The 18,725-nt window shown below is 49.2% G+C and overlaps 1 protein-coding gene across 1 annotated transcript in view; it reads right to left on the reverse strand.

Annotated features, from left to right (window-relative positions):
- The window catches only part of PLXNA4 (plexin A4), a 660,133-nt gene that overhangs the window by 114,177 nt on the left and 527,231 nt on the right, over positions 1-18,725 (reverse strand). The window contains exons 12-17 of the mRNA XM_019509620.1: positions 17,352-17,503; positions 16,520-16,637; positions 10,560-10,696; positions 7,775-7,942; positions 4,238-4,331; positions 793-1,032 (exon numbers count right to left, since the gene is read on the reverse strand). Coding sequence (XP_019365165.1) covers positions 793-1,032; positions 4,238-4,331; positions 7,775-7,942; positions 10,560-10,696; positions 16,520-16,637; positions 17,352-17,503 — 909 coding nt within the window. The remainder of the gene's footprint in view (positions 1-792; positions 1,033-4,237; positions 4,332-7,774; positions 7,943-10,559; positions 10,697-16,519; positions 16,638-17,351; positions 17,504-18,725) is intronic.

The following is an 18,725-nucleotide window of genomic DNA, read 5'->3' on the forward strand; positions in this document are numbered from 1 at the left end:
TAATCGGACAATGGGAAAAAAATTACCATTTTTGGGCCCCGTTTCTGTCCAGGCCCCAGGTAGCCGCTCAGTTCGCCCATGCCTCTGTCCGCGCCGGGTGCTGCGCTGTGATTAGTAAAATGTTGGAGGGTGTTGGGTTGTGATTGGCACTGTGTTGGTAGGTGTTGGGCTGCGATTGGTGGGTGTTTGCTGTACGTGGGTGCCTGGGCTATGACTGATAGGATTTTGGTCGGTGCTAGCCATGATTGGTGATGTGACCACAATGCTGCGATGGCTGAGATGTCTCAGCAGTGGTGGCAGGTGGCAGAACAAGGAGCAATGGGCTCAAGTTGCAGCAAGGGAGGTTTAGGTTGAATATTAGGGAAAATTTTGTCACTAGGAGGGTAGTGAAACACTAGAACAGGTTACCTAGAGACATGGTGCAGTTTCTATTCTTGGTTTTTAAGGCCTTGCTCGACAAAGCCCTGGCTGGGATGATCTAGTTGGGGCTGGTCCTGCATAGAGCAGGGGGGTGGACTAGTTGTGACCTCCTAATGTCCCTTCCAATCCTAATTTTCTATGATTTGATGTCACTGGGTGCAGTGCTGTGACTGCTGGGATGTTGGCAGAGCCGCTCTTGTGTGGAAGAACGTGTGGATGCATGTAGATGGTCTTCTTGGATTGGTGGGATGTGGGTGGGGACCTCCGCATGACTGGTGCAATACTGGCAGGTGAAGCTATTTGAACATCAAATGCATTTCTAAGAGGCAACACCATTCTCTGGATCTCCATCCCTTTCCCCCACACCCTCACCTTCAGTATGATGGGGCTTCCCGGCTTCAGTTCCAGGACCCCTGCAGGGTTGAAAACCTCAAACACTGGGTTGGGGTAGTAGGTGAAGTTGGTTTTGTTGAGGATCAGCAGGGACTGCACGTTGTCCAGGATGAAGCCGAACTCTTCTGGGCGCTCGGCTAGATCAGACTGGTAGCTGGGGTCGACCGCCAGTGCTGGAGCCTGGCAGGTCATCTCGGTGGAGTTCTGCACCTCACAGATCTAGGGGGAAGAAGCCAATATGGACCTTTAAGATGAACCCACTCGAGCAAACACTTTATAGGAGAATAAACCCCATTCCGCGACAGTATCCCACCTCACCCCTACCTCCAAGAGGGTCGCCCTGCCTGGGTACCACTGTCACTCCACCTCTACATCCATCCCTCCGGAGGGTACAATCAACTAGACTGCAAAGGGCATGGAAATCCCATTCTTCTTGTAGGAGGCTTTGCTGTCTCAGGGCTCCTGCTTACGTGGCACCTCCTCCTTGGAGAGACTTCAGTCTCCAAGGATGCCAGTGCCAGCATCCTGCATCAACCCCGATTTTTCTTCACCTCTGCCTCAATGCAGACCTGCACCACCAAAGCTACAGCTCCACCCCTACTTGGCTTCCCCACTTTGAGACTTGCTCCAAATCCGCATCTGACTGAGGAGTCTCATCTTACTAGTAGCTTTTATCTTTATTACAGGCTAGATAATGCACTGTCCTAAACTGTGGGGCTCTCCAAGTCTGGCTCCAGAGGACAACCTTGTGTTTACAATGTTGGATCAGGACTCAGGGAAGGTGGGTATTTGGTGCCTGGTTCTGCCATTCACAAGGTCCCCAGATAATGTTGAGTAAATCACTGATTGTCTCCATGCCTCAGTTGCCCATCTATAAAATGGGTCCGACAGCAGTTTTGCTCTCATCTGGTTGGCATGTATGCACGTCTGGACAGTGTCTGTCTCTCACTAACTCTTCAGAGAGCAATGAGTCCAGACCTCACTGGGCAGTATGGTACTCCCAAAGATCATCACGGACCCAGGTCTGTCTGTAACACTCCTCCTTTTCCAACTTCCTTTTCCTCATTTGTTGCATCCCTTGCTGCTGAGGAAGGCTTCGCTATGGTGGCTGGCCTCAGACAGGGGCTAGGATTGGTTTAGCCCAGATTGGTGCACAGGAGAAAGGTGACTTGGTGCCTAAGAGATGCAGAAGATGCAACAGGCCAGCCTCTTCTCACTGGGATGGCTCTGACCTAGCACCAAGCAGCCCAGCTTCGTGCCACAACCTGCTCCGCGGGAGGGATGTGGACTGCTCACCTGAATGGGTTCAACATTGCAGGGAGCACTGGAGCAACACAATACTGGGCTGTGTCTGGTAGGTACGACAGGGTCAAAACTATACACCCAGTTAGAGCCAGAGCTGCTCCGGGAGATGGGGGAAGCAGTGTCTGGTTCAAATCCTCCTCTCTGCCAAGAAGGTGCCTTATGTACCATCAAGCGGGCCAAATGCTGGACCACCCATCAATCTAGATGTGGCCCTGTCTATATAGGGAGGAAGCATTATAGGGCCCATCTTGGGCAAAGGGAAGCCTGGTCAGTGGTTAAAGCAGTGAATAGTCAATCAGGACTCCTGAGTCCTTGTCCAGTCTTGCTCTCTCCCCATCTGCACAGAGTGACATTAATGACAGCCTGCAAAGTGCTTTGAGGTCCCTGGCTGTAAAGCCTTAGCAAAGAGCATGGGGCTGGTCTTACTGACAGCGTCAGACCTTCTGAAACACTGGCACACGCTTGCCAGACCCCGCCGCTCTCCTGCCCCTGTTGCCAGCAGGCAGCTTGCAGTGAGGGAGGACCCGTGTAGAGTTCATGATCTGGCTGGAGCTGACCCCCATGTGCCCACCGGGACCCCTGTTGTCCATTGCTTCCCCCCACACCCGAATCCCCAACTGAATGCCTTGCCCGCTGCCACGTGGATCCTCACCTGGTGGGCGGCAGCTGACTTCAGATGCCAGGCTTCCCAGGTGTCCCTTCCTTGCCTCCCCAACAGAGCTGATGAGGCCATGCTAGGATAAGCTAGCTCCTTCCACCCAGGTACTGCTTTTCTGTTACCCACAAGCTGCTGCAAAATGCCACCCATCCCTTTCTGCTCTGAAGTTTGGAGCTGGTCCCAAGATCTCCTGGGTCAGTAGGACTAGAACCAGACCCTACACTTGAGATTCAACAAGGACAAGTGCCAAGTCCTGCACTTAGGAGGGAGAAACCCAATGCATCGGTGCAGGTTGGGGGCTGACTGGCTGGGCAGCAGTTCTGCAGAAAAGGACCTGGCGGTGACAGTGGACAAAATGGTGAATATGAGCCAGCAGTATGCCCTTGTTGCCAAGAAGGCTAATAGCATTGGTAGGAGTGCTGCTAGCAGATCAAGGGAAGTAATTATCCATTCTCAGTGCTGGGGAGGCCACATCTGGAGTCCTCTGTCCAGTTTTGGGCCCTCCACTGCAGAAAGGATGTGGACAAATTGGAGACAGTTCAGTGAAGGGCAACAAAAATGGTTCAGGGCCTTGGGCACATGACTTGTGAGGGAACTGGGCTTATTTAGTCTACAGAAGAAAAGACAGAGGGGGGATTTAATAGCAGCCTTCAACTCCTTGAAGGGTGGCTCCAAAGAGGATGGAGCTGGACTGTTCTCAGTGGTGGCAGATGACAGACCAAGGAGTGATGGGCTCAAGTTGATCAAGGGAAGTTTAGGTTAGATATCAGGAAAAACTTTCTTAAGAGGAGGGTAGTAAAACACTGGAACAAGTTACTTAGAGAGGTGGTGGCATCTCCATCCTTGGAGGTTTTTAAGACCTGGCTAGACAAAGCCTTGGCTGGGATGATGTATCTGGGGCTGGTCCTGCTTTGTGCAGGTGGCTGGACTAAATGTGACCTCCTGAGGTCCCTGCCAACCCTCATTTTCTATGAGTCTATGAGTCTCTTTCTAGCTGCCAGGGCCTGTGTACACTGCTCCTGAATTGGCCAGTGGTGTTACCATAGTAGTAGTGGAGCATCCTCACACTTTGCTGATCCCAGCATGCTCTGCCGAGAACAGGCGTTTGGATCCATCCACTCGATACCACAGCTGCAGATTGGGGGTGGGGGGCACACGCAATGGGTAGGCAGTAGCCACTTCTAGCACACAAGTGTCTGAGCCACTGAAACTATCCCTGCTCCCAAGTGTCACTCTTGTGGCAAGGCCCAGCAGAGACCAGGGACTGAATGGACCATTGACACTCCTCTTGCCTCTCCAGGTTGAAGCCGAGGCATACTGGAAGGCCGTTCTTGAGGGGGCCTTGCCTTTGCTTCCAGGGTTCACTGCTCTGCAGATAAACAGATTCATTCTCTAGCTCATCTCACCAGCCAACACTGTCATGCTCTTTAACGTGGTCCCATCGCCAGCAGTAATACTCACATTGACGTGCTCCTTTCCCCCATGCTTTGCCCGGATCTGGGGGTTCTGTATCAGGTCCAGGTGTGTTCCCCATACAACAATGGGTGTGTTTCCACTAGGAACAAAACAAAGAAAGAGCATGAAACACCCATTTTCAAAATACCCAGGACCAAATGTAATGGTGGGGGGTGCTCCCAGGCTGTGCCACCCCTAAAAGTGCTGTATGCGGACAGGCAGCCACAGGCCAACTCCTCGGTCAGACAGACAGGGACTCCCACACCCTGACCTGTGATGGGGGCAAGGCAAAAAGGTCTCCAATGAGCATTTTTGCTGCTCAGTCACGATGCCTGATTTGCTGTCTCATCCATGACCGTCTCCTTTCCAGCACTGCGGTTTCAGCTGATTTTCACCCCGTCTCTCAAATGTGAATCTTGCTGTGTTATTTCAGGGGAATGACATGGGGAGAAGCCCAAAACTTGCTGGGGACAGAAAGGAGATTGCCCTCTTGTACTCACTGTCTTCCCCGTCCATCAGCTTCCCTCCACTTACTAAACATGCAGGGCAAAGTGTATGGACGTGGACACAGTTAACTCTTGGGATGTGATGGGTTTGAATGCATAGGAGACAGCGCCCCATTACAGAGAGAGGCAACTGGCTAAGTGTTGGCTTGCTACGACTGACTGCACTGGGCTTGTCTCATATGAAGCCTATTCTGGAAACACCATTTGCAAGTGATCTGGAAACCTTCCTTGGCAACCTATCAGGGACCCCCTAGAGGTTCAGTGCAGGTATCTTGGTGCTCCCGGTTTCAATCACAGCCCAAAAGTGTGGAAAGAAACCGGCAAAGATACGTGTCCAGACCTGGAGGTTAACACTCAGGGCTGCATGCAAAAGGGATGTATATTCTTCCACCCCTGTTGGGATGTATATTCTTCCACCCACACTGCCTCCACCAGCCCTGTTTGAGGTTCTGCTGAGCTGCCTTGAGGCATCTCACTAAGCATTTGGCCTCGCCCTACTAAACAGCCAGGTGAGCAAAGTGGCATGGAGCTGCCTTTCAAGGCCTGGGGTGGGGGTGCAACATTATCTGTGAAAGCAGAGGCCCCGCTGTCAGCTCTCGTGCCACCAGATCAGGAAAGAGAGGAACCTAAAGAATGGGCTTTGATGTCTCTACTGTGGAGCTGAGTATGCCCCAGGGCTGCAAAGTGCTTACATTACATTCAACAGCCTTCCGGCTTTAATGCACCATCCTTGGAGGTTTTTAAGACCCGACTAGACCAAGCCTTTGCTGGGATGGTGTAGTTGGGACTGGTCCTGCTTTGAGCAGGGGTTGGAGTAGAGGTGACCTCCTCCGGTCCCTTCCAACCCATGTTTTCTATGACTCTTAACTCCCCTTTCCCTTCGGAGCCAACTGGGCTGTGATCTGTGCCTGAAAGAGCAGTAGGGAGAGCCGGAAGGCAGCAACGCAAAGCCACTCAGCTTTATTTGCTATTTGACAGGGAAAGGAAAACCCAGGATCCTGAAGGCTGATTTTGGGATGGAAGTGATGTTCTCCAGGGTCCAGGATGAACCCCACCAATTTCACTCCAGGGCAGTGGCTCCAATCCAGCTGTGGCTGGGAAAGACCCACAGCTGGATGCTTGCTAGGGTGAGGTTGGGGCCTGAACCCAACTATGGAGGGACAGAAATGCAATGTTCATCGGACTCCACAGACATGAGACAGATGCTGTTTTCAACAGGCCAAGAGCTGGACCCGTCGAGTGGCTGTTCATTAAGCCGCATGAAGAGAGTCACAGCTCGTTTCTAGTGGCATTGACTTCACAGAAACCAGAAAGCCCTTTTCCCCTACTCGCCAGCTTTGAAGCAGTGTGAAGAAAGCTGCCTGTGCTATAACTTTCCTAGGGATAATAGACAAAATCACTCTCCAGGGCTGTCAATCCCACACCTTTCCCCAGCACTAAACTCACTGTAATAGGGAAGGGAGTAAAGCGATTTCTCATTTTGCTGATAACCTAACACTGTGACTGAAAATAAAACCCTGAGATGGAAAATCTGGACACGAAAGCCTCCAGCCCAATGCACAAAGATTCGGTCCGGCTCAAATGGTAAATTCCCTCACAGTAATTAAAGCCACTAATTGATTTGTGAAAACATGCTCCGGACGGGAGCTGAGCCAGGGGGATTTACAAACCCTGCGCCTAATCCCCAGACACTCCAATCACTCCAGTTTGACAGGGGAGATGAGAACCATAATGGATGGATGAGAGGAGACTAATATTTCTGACTTTGTATCTTTTAAAGGAAATCCTGGAGCATTTAATGACCAATTTCTCTCTTCACTGGGCCAGTCTTGCAAGCTTGTGACTGTGTTTGTGTAATATGTGGGTCCCTTCCACACTTGAGGCCAAATCTGTCCTCTCAGCCATACGAACGTGACCTCTCTGGAGTCAATGGGGTTGCATCCGTGGTATTAAGGGGAGAGCCTAGGCTAAAAATAGGTCAGTCCATTCCATAATGAGCCTTTTGGTGGAGGGGTGAGGTCGGGGCCTGACCCTCCCCTGGTGCTTGTGCACCATAGATAGAGCCCTGATTTTGACTGGGGTCTCTGAGAACCATGGCCAAACAAATAAGATGCAGAAACATGGTGCGGAGCAAATCCAGGCTGGATGAAAGCGGGAGCTGATCGCTCTCAGTCCCGGAGGAGATTAGTGAGGGATCTGCAGTGCTCAGTGATACGGATGCATCTCCAAACATGTTGGATCTGCAGCCTTGGCCTGGAGATGTCTCAAGAGCTTTCTCTGGAGAGAGACAGCCCGTTCAGCACTTGGTTTCAGAGTGGTACTTCAGCACTTGCTGTTCTGTGAGTGCCAGAGCACCTGGAAATTAAAGATGAGGAATAGGCATGACCCAGACTCGCTTGAACCTCAATGAGAAACGTGCTGCTGAACCTGAGGATTGCGGGCTGGAGGGTTTGTTCCCATATTTCATCTGAATGGGTTTGGCTATTCTTTGGGGGGCGGTGAATGTGGGATGCCCCACTGAGGATACGTTAAGGTGGCTCTGTCCAGCCCCTAAGTTAAGGGGAGAGGTGGTAACAGAAGAGCATCCGACTTTTTCTTCCTACTGATGGATGAGACACAGATACAGGACGCAACCTTTTTTCAGCACAAAGGTGGAAGCTGTAGCACAGAGGCACATACCTGAGCCTCAGACAGTGGGCAGTTTTGTTGCAACTGCATTAGCAATTAAAACACATGGCATGGTATTCCCAAGCTTCACGTTAGACACACACACACAGTGTAAAAAGGCCTCATGCCCATCCAAACAAAAGGCACTATGCTATAAATATTTTAGGGCATAACCTTCCCCGGACCATGACACCATGAGTTTCTGTACTTAAATATTACTGAAATCCAAGTCTCTTCACATTAATTGAATTGGAAAGTGGTTTGCTGAACTGGAGCCTAAGACAGCCCATGCCTCTGGATCCGGCAATGCACTGGGACATGAGCAGCAATCAAGGAGAAAGGAAATTATGAGTGCTGACTGAATGACTACCTGAAGATGCTCCATTCTGGCTCAATCCTCATGATGGTTGGATCCTCCACATATTCAAACTGCAGCTCCTGGGATATCTTGGCCTTGTCGACCTGCACGGAAACCTGCACCTTCTCAAACCCGTCACCGGAGGCTGTGGTGTTACAGACAATGTGCTTGGGGGTCCTCCTAGGAATGGAGTTTAGGAAGAATAAAGCAAGTGCTAGTCCACGTAAGCAAGACAACATTACCAACAAATGCCTCTGCCACCAACCTGACTACCCAGAATACCTCCTCTCCTTTGTATGCCCTGCTTTGCTAACCTGAGGAACTTGATGCTGCAGGAATTTGAGGTGAATAGATTTGGATCAAAACTGACATTTTGGATAGACTGGCATAAGCTTTCCACCCCCAGGCCATCATGGCATACACTGAACCCCAGCAGGCATCCCAGAGCTATTTGACTCAGGGAAGAGGCCGCATGATGAAGTGCCTGCCAGGGGTTTCATTTCATCCTACAAAGCATCAGCACTGACCACTGTCAGAGCAAGAACGGTCTCTGCTTTCTCTGTAATTTGAGACAACAGCATCCATTTTTGAGACTGGGTTAAAGATAAGGATGTGCTTTGCAATCCTGGGGTGGAAGGTGCCAATACAGTGTGAAGCATTTTATTAATAAAGAGCCTGAAGCAAAAAAAAACCCCCAACCCTATTTTTTAGGGTTTGAAACCAGAACCAAGAGTGAGTTTTGTAGCTCGCCCTTCCCTTTAGAACACGCTGAGCAAGAACCTAAGCCCAAGAGCCTTGATCTCCAAGCACCTGTAATCAGTGACTCAGGCTCGTCCGTCCATATAACCAGAGAGAAATCCATCATTATCCTGCCTGTGTGACACTCATTCCCTCTGCTTTCCAGCCTTCCCCTCTGCCCCCATGAAAGAAAACAGCCTATCTACTGGACCTAACCCCTCCAACACTCCCTGGTCAGTCTTCTGTAAGCAGCTCCAAGGCAATCACTCTTTCTATCCAAAACCCTAAATCACAGGCTGGGACACAGAGAAGTGGGGCTGGAAGCAACCTCCAGATGTCATCTAGTCCAACCCCCTGCCTCAGCTGCAGTCTCTGAGAAAAGCTAGCCCCTCCCCCCCCGACCTACGTAGCAGCAGGAAAAGGGACTGGACTTATATCCAGGAACTGCAAAAGTCAAGTTGCATCACTCCCAGGAATGACGAATGAGCTACTGACAGCTCCAGGGACTGAAGCCCTTACCTCTAATTATTTAATTAATATTGTTCACTTTAGAAGGGGTTTGTGCTTTGGAACTGGACACCGACTCAGTTTCCCAAGGATTAAAGAGGAGCCAGGAGGTGACCCTGATTTGGGGTTACTGTTATTCTGGACTGGGAACAAAGAGGTGATGTAGAGCGGAAGAGTCCCAGTCTCTGCTGAGCCATCCATTTCACTGATTTCTAGGGTTATATTTAGACAGCAGAGAAGTATTTTAGCACTCAGAGCCAATAGGTTATATTTCCCCCCTCCTATACAGTGGGGATCTGGAAAGGAATTACTTACATTTTACTCCCAGGCAGACAAGCGACGCATGGGGCCCAAGGAGAATTAAAATGAAACTTAACAAGGGACCATGGAAAATGTACATCAAATACCAATCAAAACAGTGAAATGCATCATATTCTCCCACTTGGGAAGATTCCCAATAAGGACCTTCACATGAAATACATGAAGCTCAAATGGCTGTAGGCTGCGAGACAGGAGTGGTGTGCATGTCTGAGAGAGGCTCTCTCCTCTTGCCCATCCATTTCATTCCTATTCTACTACAGTCCTCAGGGTGCTCAAAGATCTGCCCAGGCTTTGGTTTCATGTTCCCTCTCTTTTAATCTGCTTCTCTTGGTGATTTTGACTTTAATGTGGACAGTAACATGAATGGTACTCACTGGGCACGTCTACATGTGCACATTTATTGCGCAGTAACTGAAATTACTGTGCAGAATGGGTTTGTATCTACATGTGCATGGCAGTACTGGACAGTAAATATGGTGATTTACACCAACTTGAACATAAATTTGATGGCTGCATCATGCAAGTATCAAATTTGCACCTTATTAGTTACTGCGCAGTAACGCATGTATAGACGCCTTACTGAGCAGTAACACTGTATGTGTGGACTGATGCGGGTCTATCTTTAGGTCCAAGTCAGTCCACACACAGAGTTAGCCTGCTTTAATGCCTGCACATGTAGATGCTGGCTTATTCCCGCTTACTGCGCAATAAATTTAAGCTGACATTAATGCACGTGTAGACATACCCACTGAAAGCAAGAGGGGCTACTGGTATCGCTTGGTTACCCTTAGGCATCATTGTCCACTTCTCATCACACAGCCCCTGCACCTACATCCTGCTTGCTGTTGCAGATCTGGGCCTCTCCACAGCTCAGCCAATATACTACCGCCATCATCTGCAAACCACCCTCTAGCTAATCCTTTGGTCACATATCAATGAGTTATGGCTACCAACTATGTCAGGGACTCCTCAGGAGAAATGATGTGCTGAAGGGACTGAGTTGAACTGTTTCATGTGCACCTCATGGGGGAACATGCTAGATTACTACACCACATGAGTTGTCCAGTGCCAGGACCAAGTCTGCCACTGCCTAAGCAGTCCAGGTCCAGGACAGCTGGATAAACAGGAAATATCTTCTGTATCCCCATAGTCAAGGAGCACCATCAGGAGAGAGTGCTAGCCACCTCTTTCTCTATTCATGGCACATGTAGTGAGAAGGACGCATGCATACTTGTAAAAAAGGCACGGTTGGCTCCCAAACTTCACCATGACGTTGCTGCCAGCGTTCAGGTTGGAGCCGGTAATTGTCACCTGTGTGCCGCCTGACACTGGGCCCCTCTTCGGCTTTAGGCCTGACAGCGCCAATGACTGTGAAGAGAAAGGTTCACATTGAGTAGGTGATGGGAGATGCTACCCTGTTTATGCCCAGGATTAAGGGCCTTTCAGGGTGTGTCTATTGGGAGACTCGTAAACAGTAGAGGCCATAATACTAAGCAGGCCATGACCCTACTTGTCTGCTCAGTTTTATTTCTTCTGTTCCTCCCCGCAAAGCTGGGCCTGTCGTAGCTACTCATAGATGATCAAACATTTCAAAGGGAGGTCCAGGCATGAAGCAGTCTAGCAAAGACCCAGATCTCCATTACCCATCTGCAATTTGGAACTTACTTTGCTAAAATGCAGCAGCTCCTGAGTCAATGAAACTCCATCCTCAACTAGCTAAATGGATCTGACACAACCCTGCATGCGTGTTCCTTACGGAAAAGTCACCAGAGCTTTAGAGACGCTTCTGGGCTCCCCCCTTCAGGAGGGACATAAGCTTGAGAGAGTCCAAGCGTATGATCAAAAGCCAAGAGGGCAAGCCTTACAGTGCCCTGGTGAACAGACATTCCCCCAGTTCCTGATGCACACCCCTGATGTACTTACAGGCTGCCACCAAATCCCCCCTGAGCCTGCGCTTCTCCAGGCTGAAGAGTCCCATGTCCCTCAGCCTCTCCTCATCAAGCCTGCTCTCTTGACCTCGAATCATGCGTGTGGCTCTTCTCTGGACTTTCTCAAGCTTCTTCATTTCCTTTCTAAAGCGTGGAACCCAGAACTGGATGCAGTACTCCAGCAGCAGCCACACCAAAGTCAAGTAAAACAGGAGAATGACTTCCTGGGTCTTGCTTGAGATTCATCGGTAGATGCAAGCCAGAGTTTTGTAAGCTTTGCCAGCTGCAGCATCGCATTGGTGGCTCATGTTCATCCCGTGATCAATCATGACCCCTAAGTCTCTTTTGGTTGTGGTGCTAATGAGTGTAGCACTGCTGAGCCTGTAAGTATGATGTCGGTTTTTTCTCCCAGGGTGGAGCACCTTGCATTTCTGAGTGTTGAATGTCATCAGGTTTTGAGAGCCTGTCCAGGTTGGCCGGAATCACCAGCCTATCCTTTAGCGTGACTGCACTTCCCCAGAATCTGGTGTCGTCTGCGAACTTAGCCAGTCTGCTTCTGGCACCCAAGTGCAGATCATTTATGAATATATTAAAGAGTACTGGCCCACGTGCTGAGCCCTGGGTCACTGTGTGCCATGTTAACTTAATTCCATCGACTATTGCTCTCTGGGTCCGACTGCAGAACCAGTTCCCCAGACATCAGACCATAAGGTTGTCAAGGCCGCAGTTCCCCATTTTTACCATGAGGACATCATGGGAGACCAAGTCAAAGGCTGTTTTGAAATCCAAATATATGACACCAACCTCTTCTCCTTTGTCCAGGTGATGCATCACCTGATCATAGAAGGAAATGAGGTTGGTCAGGCAAGACCTACCCGCAATGAAGCCGTGTTGGCTAGTTCTCAGAACGTTACATGTTGTTAGTCTGTTGTTGATGGTTACTTTGATGACTTTTTCCCAAGATCCAAGATTTTTTCCAAGATAGTGAGGAACATAAACACGTCTTAGAGAAATGTTGCTAAAATCTTATTGTTTTAATGAGGGGGAGGGGGGATTAGTGCCTTTCTGCAAGATTTCTATGCCAACGCAGAGAATGCAGACGAGGACTTTAACACCGCTGTGAAATTCTGTAGGGAGATTTAAAAAAATTTAAGTAGAGACAATCACTCTGTCAATTGTATACTCCTCGGTAGCATGGTCCTATGAAAGAAAAAAGGCAAAGAAGGATGGCTGTGATTATGGCGCTGTGTGGGGATTCAGGAAACCTAGGCTCAATTCCTGACTCGGTCACAGATTTACTGTGTGATCCTGGGTAAAGCACCAAATCTCGTTTTGCTTCATCTGTCCTTGTGTCTGGCAAAGGGAATAATCCTTCCTGCTTGTCTCTGCAGAAGATCTGGAGACAGAAAGTATCTTTTGTGCTACGTGCATGGGCAATACCTGGCATAACAGAGCACTGATCTCAGCAGTGACCATGCTGCTATTAATAAGGGATGGTATCATTTCCAAATCATCAGCTTCCTTCATGCCTGCTTTTGAGCTCCTTTTCGAATTACACCAAGATGCTGGACAACGGTATTTAAAAAAGGCAAGATTCCTCTAGGGCCAAAAGAAAATGAGCTCTCTTCTTTTCCACATCAAGATAAAATAATCATATTCGGAAAGCCCAGATCGCCCTGATACCAAAACACGGGGAGGAAACATCCATTTGCAGGGAGAAATTTGGAGCTAGAGTTTATTCTTTCATTTGCATTTTAATAGAAAAACTTTCCGCTCACTCCCAAGTGTAAAGCCACTATATGCATTTAAATGAAGGGTGGTTTTTTTTTCCCTTCTCTTTTTAAGAATGATGCTATAAAAGCGGGAACAAGCAGGTACAGCACACAGTTGTCTTACCGAACTTCAGAGACCATTAATACAAGCTTATAAAATCACCCAGGGCACGTCCTAGCCTCCCCTCTCTACACTCCTCCCCTTCAGCTAATCGCTTTGAAAATGTACTCTAACACGATGGAAATGTTTCTGCTTTGCTTTCATTTGCAATGAAGTTAGCACTTGGAAAAGGGGTCAGACTGACAGCAGCCTTCGAGTCTGAAGCTATACATGGAGAAGCACAAGATCCCTGCCCTAAAAGGGGGGTTCAGTCACCAGGTTGCACTGAATCGTTAGCCTCGCACCCAAAGGTGCTGACCTGGAGACAAAGTAGTGTTGACCACAACGATGGCACCTGTGATGAAGAGTCTTGGCTGTTAGGAATGGGATTGAGAACCATCAACTTCTTCCACATGAACTTGGTGAAATTTAACTGAATGACCAAGAGATGGAAAGACTCCAGGTCCCCCTCCCAACCTTCTCCCTCCTCTGCTCTTGAGACTAAAAGAAACTTACCCTGACTACTTGACCTCTGGCCTTTCAACAGCCCCAGTAAAAATTAATCCCTCCCAGCAATTCCTTTCTGCCAAAAGGTCACTGAGTTTTTGCAGGTCTTCTGAGAAGGTTTACGGATAAGCTTGCAAAGTTTCAGTAAACTGTTAATTATTCATGCCAGCCTTCATAAATATTGCACGGTGTATTTACATTAAAAATCAGGCTCCAGACTGTTTACTGTTGCCGCATGGACAAAAAGCGACAAAAAATACAAGGAGGATTAGCGAAGCTTTAATAGGGTAAAGTGGACAGAGACCATGATGGAAAGGAGGAATCCAGTCATTCTTTTATGTCCTTCTCTGATGCTTTTCTCCTTTCTTCCTCTCATCCTATGCTATCTATGCCCGCTTTGTGCCTGGATAGATACTGCTCTTTTGTGTGTTGTGCACCAGGCTTCCCATTCACTGCTACTGTCAGGCTCATCTCGGGCCCTCCTTCTCCCAGCCAGAGCTGGTTAGTGATGGATTTTTTGGTTCAGTGGTTGAAGTGAATAATCAGGGGAAATGACTCAGTTTGGGTTGAAACAAAACAGGATTTTTAATTTTTTTTGTGTGATAAAACAGAAGCATTAAATAATTTCATTTCAGGCCAACCTGAAACAATTTACATGACAACAAGCGAGAGGTTCTGTCTCATATGAGTCACCGAACCATTTGAGGAACGTCTTTTTCTCTTTGTTTTCTCCACTGAAGTCATTTTTTTTTAATGAAAAAAAAACGCAAACCAAAATGCCTTGGTACCTGAAGTTGAAAAGTTTCATTTGAAATCCTTAAAGTGAAACACTAAAGTTACACATTACAGCTGGGCCATACTAAAATGTAAGCATCCTCCTGTTAAAGCTTGTTAAATCCCCACAGAGCATCTCGGAGCTATGCCGTTTCAGGGGGGGGTTAGCTCTGGGCTGTGCTGCCGAGCTCGTGTTGGGGTAACTTCAGTGTGCTCCACTGAGATGAAAGGAATAATTTGCAGCTCTTGCAGCGTCATCCTTCTGGTGTTTCCAAAACAAAACCTTTGGTCCCAGCAATGCCAACAGAAAATGCTGCCTAACATTTTCTCCCGGTTCCTTTACTTATTTACTACTCTTTGCCTGACTCTCTTGGCCCAAATCAACCTCATTTTGCAAAATGCTGCAGTGCCTCCAATGCTCCATTATGGGATGAATCGACCAAACTATTCAGCTCCACCCCAAACCTTCCTGCTCCTTCTTCAGCTTCCCTGCTTGATCCCTGAGCTTCCTTCTCCCCCCATACCTGTCAACCCTGATCCTAGTACATCAGCACCACTGCTGTAGGAGGCATATTATGATCTTTTCATAGATACCGGTGGGAGCTGAGCAAAGCCAGGGATAAAGCAGCCAAGTGCATATGAGGAAAGAGCTGGGGAGCATCTGCTTTTGCTGTCTGGCACAAAGGTATGGAGGTATTCAGCAAAGAAAACCCTGTTGACTTTAAACTCGTGCGCGGATGTCATAGCCGGCAGTCAAGAAGGCAGCGAGCAAAGGGAAAAGCTGTCACAGATGGACACGGATGATCGGACCAGTACAGTAATTCCAGGAATAGCAAAGGTGACAAGCTAAAGTGTAATGTCCTGGAAAGAGCCCTTCTGTCTGCTTGATGGGGGCTATCTGTCTAGGTATATCTACGTCCCTAACAACACAGCATCTGAGTGACACTTGCCAGAGAGCAGCAAAGGCGTCCTTAGCTAAATGTGGAAATCACGACTATTTGCATTTCATTACCAATGCCCTTTGCAGCGAGTAACAGTGCACAGGTATACGAATGGCCCGAGCCAGGAGCAGTTCTTTCTGCAGGCCAAGACAGATTTCTCTGGCAAGGAAGCCTCTGTGTCCAGTTCAATAAAGATGAGGGCAGATTGGAAAAAGTCCAGAAGAGACCAACATAAATAACTAGAGGCCTGGGAAAAAAAATGCCTTCTGGGGAAAGGCTGAAAGAACCAGGATTGTTTAGTCTGTAGAAAAAGACGAGTGGGATTTGATAACCACCTTCAAATACCTGAAGTGATTATAGAAAGGATGAAGATGGGCTTTTTCCTGTGCTTGCAAGGGACAAGACTAGAGGCAATGGCCTTAATCTGGAGCAGAGGAAATTTAGTTTGGAAATCAGGAGGAATTTGCTTACCATGAGGTTGGTTACGCATTGGAACAGGCGACCTAGATGAACTGTGGAATCGCTATCCTTGGACATTCTCAAGCATAAGTTGGACAGACACTCGGCTGGGATGGTTTAGCCAGAGGTGATCCTGCCTTGAGTAGGGGGCTGGACTAGATGATTTTACGAGGTCCCTTCCAGCCCAACTTTCCTATGATCTTACAATCTCATCTAGAAGAAAGATCTCTGTGGATCAGGGCTCAGGTATGCCCTGGACGTCTGAAACAATGAGCCTTATTCCATTAAGCAGATTTTGCAGATTCGAGGTGTATGAAGGAAGAAGGAGACAGAGGAGCAGGGTGGATGGGGCGTTTCAACACACGCGTGCAGGCACTACAGTGGATACGAACCCCTTCTCTCTTCATTTTTACATCAATATAGCTCTGCTGCCTTCAGCAGCATTTGTTCCAATTGATGGTGATGTAACAGAGCAGAATCAGGTTGGCATCCTGCCCCCATTATGTCCAGATGGCAGTGGCAAGAAACAGAGAGCCTCAATCTGCTGGCTGCTATCGGCTCAGAATAGCGATACAGCCCTGGTGTCCAAGCAGACATTAGCATCCAATGCTAACCCCAGATAACCCTCAAGAACAGCACCAAGTAGCGGTGACATGGGAGTCTTGCTCCTCTGGTGCTGCTGAGATTTCCAATTTCCGAGCTGTGCTTACCGTGAAGTAGTAGAGCTGTGAGGACCTGGCCATGAACTCCGGCTTGCATTCAGCCACGCAGATCTCCACGAATCCGGCGTGCTGGCTGAGTTTGGCCTCCCCCATCTCGCACATTATCCTGCAGGGAAAGCACAGATGGGAGGCGTAGTTTCCAGGAGGGCAGGGGGCCTGGGTTATCAGATTGCAGCCCCTGCTGATTCTCCTCAGGGACACTGCCTCTTAGGGCTGTTTAAACTCCAGGTTAAGTCAGACTGCACTGAAATCCAGAGCATTTACCCACCAGTCTGGCCCCGTGAGTCCCTCTGCTCTTCTAAATCCAGGGGCCACCAGTTGCCACCCATCTCTTGGGTGGTGGGTCCAATCTCAGGTTGACTCCAGGGCTCATGCACTTTGTGGGCCACCCCACTACAGACCAGGCTCCTGTCCTGGGGACAGGACAGCAAAGCCAGCTCTTTTCTGCCCATCTCTGGTGGCTATCCCCCAAAGAGCAGAAGATCATCCACGTGTAGCTGCTCAGTGAACTGCGTCCCAGTAACCCCTGGGGGTGTGGGAGCCTTGGTAAGACATATGCATTAAGGGCTAGAGCAGACTCACTGCTAAGCCAGCCTCCAACTCTGCCTTAGGAATGACTTTGTGAGCTGTGGAGTAAGGGAGGCACCAGGCACTGCCAAACCCTGGGCCTCCTGCTATGTTGGGTTTCTAGGAACACAGAAAACATTGGCTTCTCCTAGCTTTCCGGGGACATTGACCCCTCCTGCTGAGCTAAGGGGGGCAGTGGAAACTGTTACGGGGGGGATGGTGCTGTCTGCAAACCCTTGAGTGGCCAACTTACTGCTCTGCTGGGATGTATCCTTCCACCAGAGGCTTGCACTCCACTCCAGCCACTTTGACATGAGATGCAATGTCCCGAAACTCCAGCCCCAGGTTCTCCCCACGGATGGTCACTTTGGTTCCTCCTTCCCGAGGGCCCGTCAGCGGGGAGATCTGGAGACACAGCAAGAGCAAAGTCACTGGAATACCAAAGGCCACCAATGCTCCAGCAGGAGAGAGAGGAGCCAGTATCACAACTTGCTCCTGACCCCGAGAGACATGGAGTGGCTGCATCGAACACCCAGGGGTGTGGTATCCCATAACATCTGGTCAGTCTATTGCAAGCCCAGGTCTCCATGTCTGGTCCCTGTAGAAACAGATTAAAAAAGACTCATTCAACCGACTCATTTCTGGCCCAAACTTGGGTTTTCCAGGATTCTCATCCCCTGGCCCACATGAGCTCCTCTGTGTCAGGCTAGCGCTGTGCAAAGGAGTCGCGGGATAATGAGGCAAACGTATTAGGCGAAGGCTGTTAGGAGGGAAGACAACTGGACGGTGAGGTTTGAAAACCTGAGTCAGTCCCCGAGAATGTGGCAGACAGCAGAAATGAGATTAAACTTAAGTTAGCTAAACAGACAAAGCAGACAGACACGGACAGCGTGACAGGCAGAAGCAGCTGTGAGCTTATACTGTATTTACCCGAATGCAAGATGACCCTGAATGTGAGACGACCCCCCCCACAAGTAATTAGATTCTGTACATGGAAAATGCATAAAGTTACCTACTCCCCCTTGAAACCAGCTCTACTCTCCTGGGATGGGGTGGGATGTTGTTCACGTCCCTATCCCACCACCTGGGCCTTGGCAAAGCTTTGGGTGGGGATATGGCCTCTGCTTCAGCACCTCTTGTGCGGGACTGATGAGCCAATGAACCCGAGGGATTTTATGAGTAACCTCCTCACTCACCCCAGCCCCACTGGTTTCCCTGCCATGAAGGCCAGGATTCCTCCTCCAGCCCACCACACTCTGTTGGGTGTAGACGTGTGTGTGTGTGTGTTTGTACAAAGCTTGCCCTGTGCCTCCTCTATGCAGCCTGGCACTGCTGATCCGTGCTTGTCCCACTGAGCCCCACTGTATTTAGCACAACCACTTGTGCTTGGCCAGAAAGTATGAGTTGTTAGCAGAAAGGCTCAGTCCATTTCTCTCCCTGCCCTTGTACACTGCTGGATGCAATGGACTTTGTCTTAGACCCTAAGGATCAAATCTAGGCTCCACTGGAGCCAGCCAGGACTCAACCGCTCTGCCCTACTATGTGCTGTGTCAACCTGCTTTGCCATATGGTTCAATGGTTGAACGATGCTAGCTTTCCCCACTGCCCATTCAGATGGTGCCATGAC

Source organism: Gavialis gangeticus, unplaced genomic scaffold, assembly GCF_001723915.1.
Source record: "Gavialis gangeticus isolate Ggan-Ray unplaced genomic scaffold, GavGan_comp1, whole genome shotgun sequence".
Classification (NCBI taxonomy): Eukaryota; Metazoa; Chordata; order Crocodylia; family Gavialidae; genus Gavialis; species Gavialis gangeticus.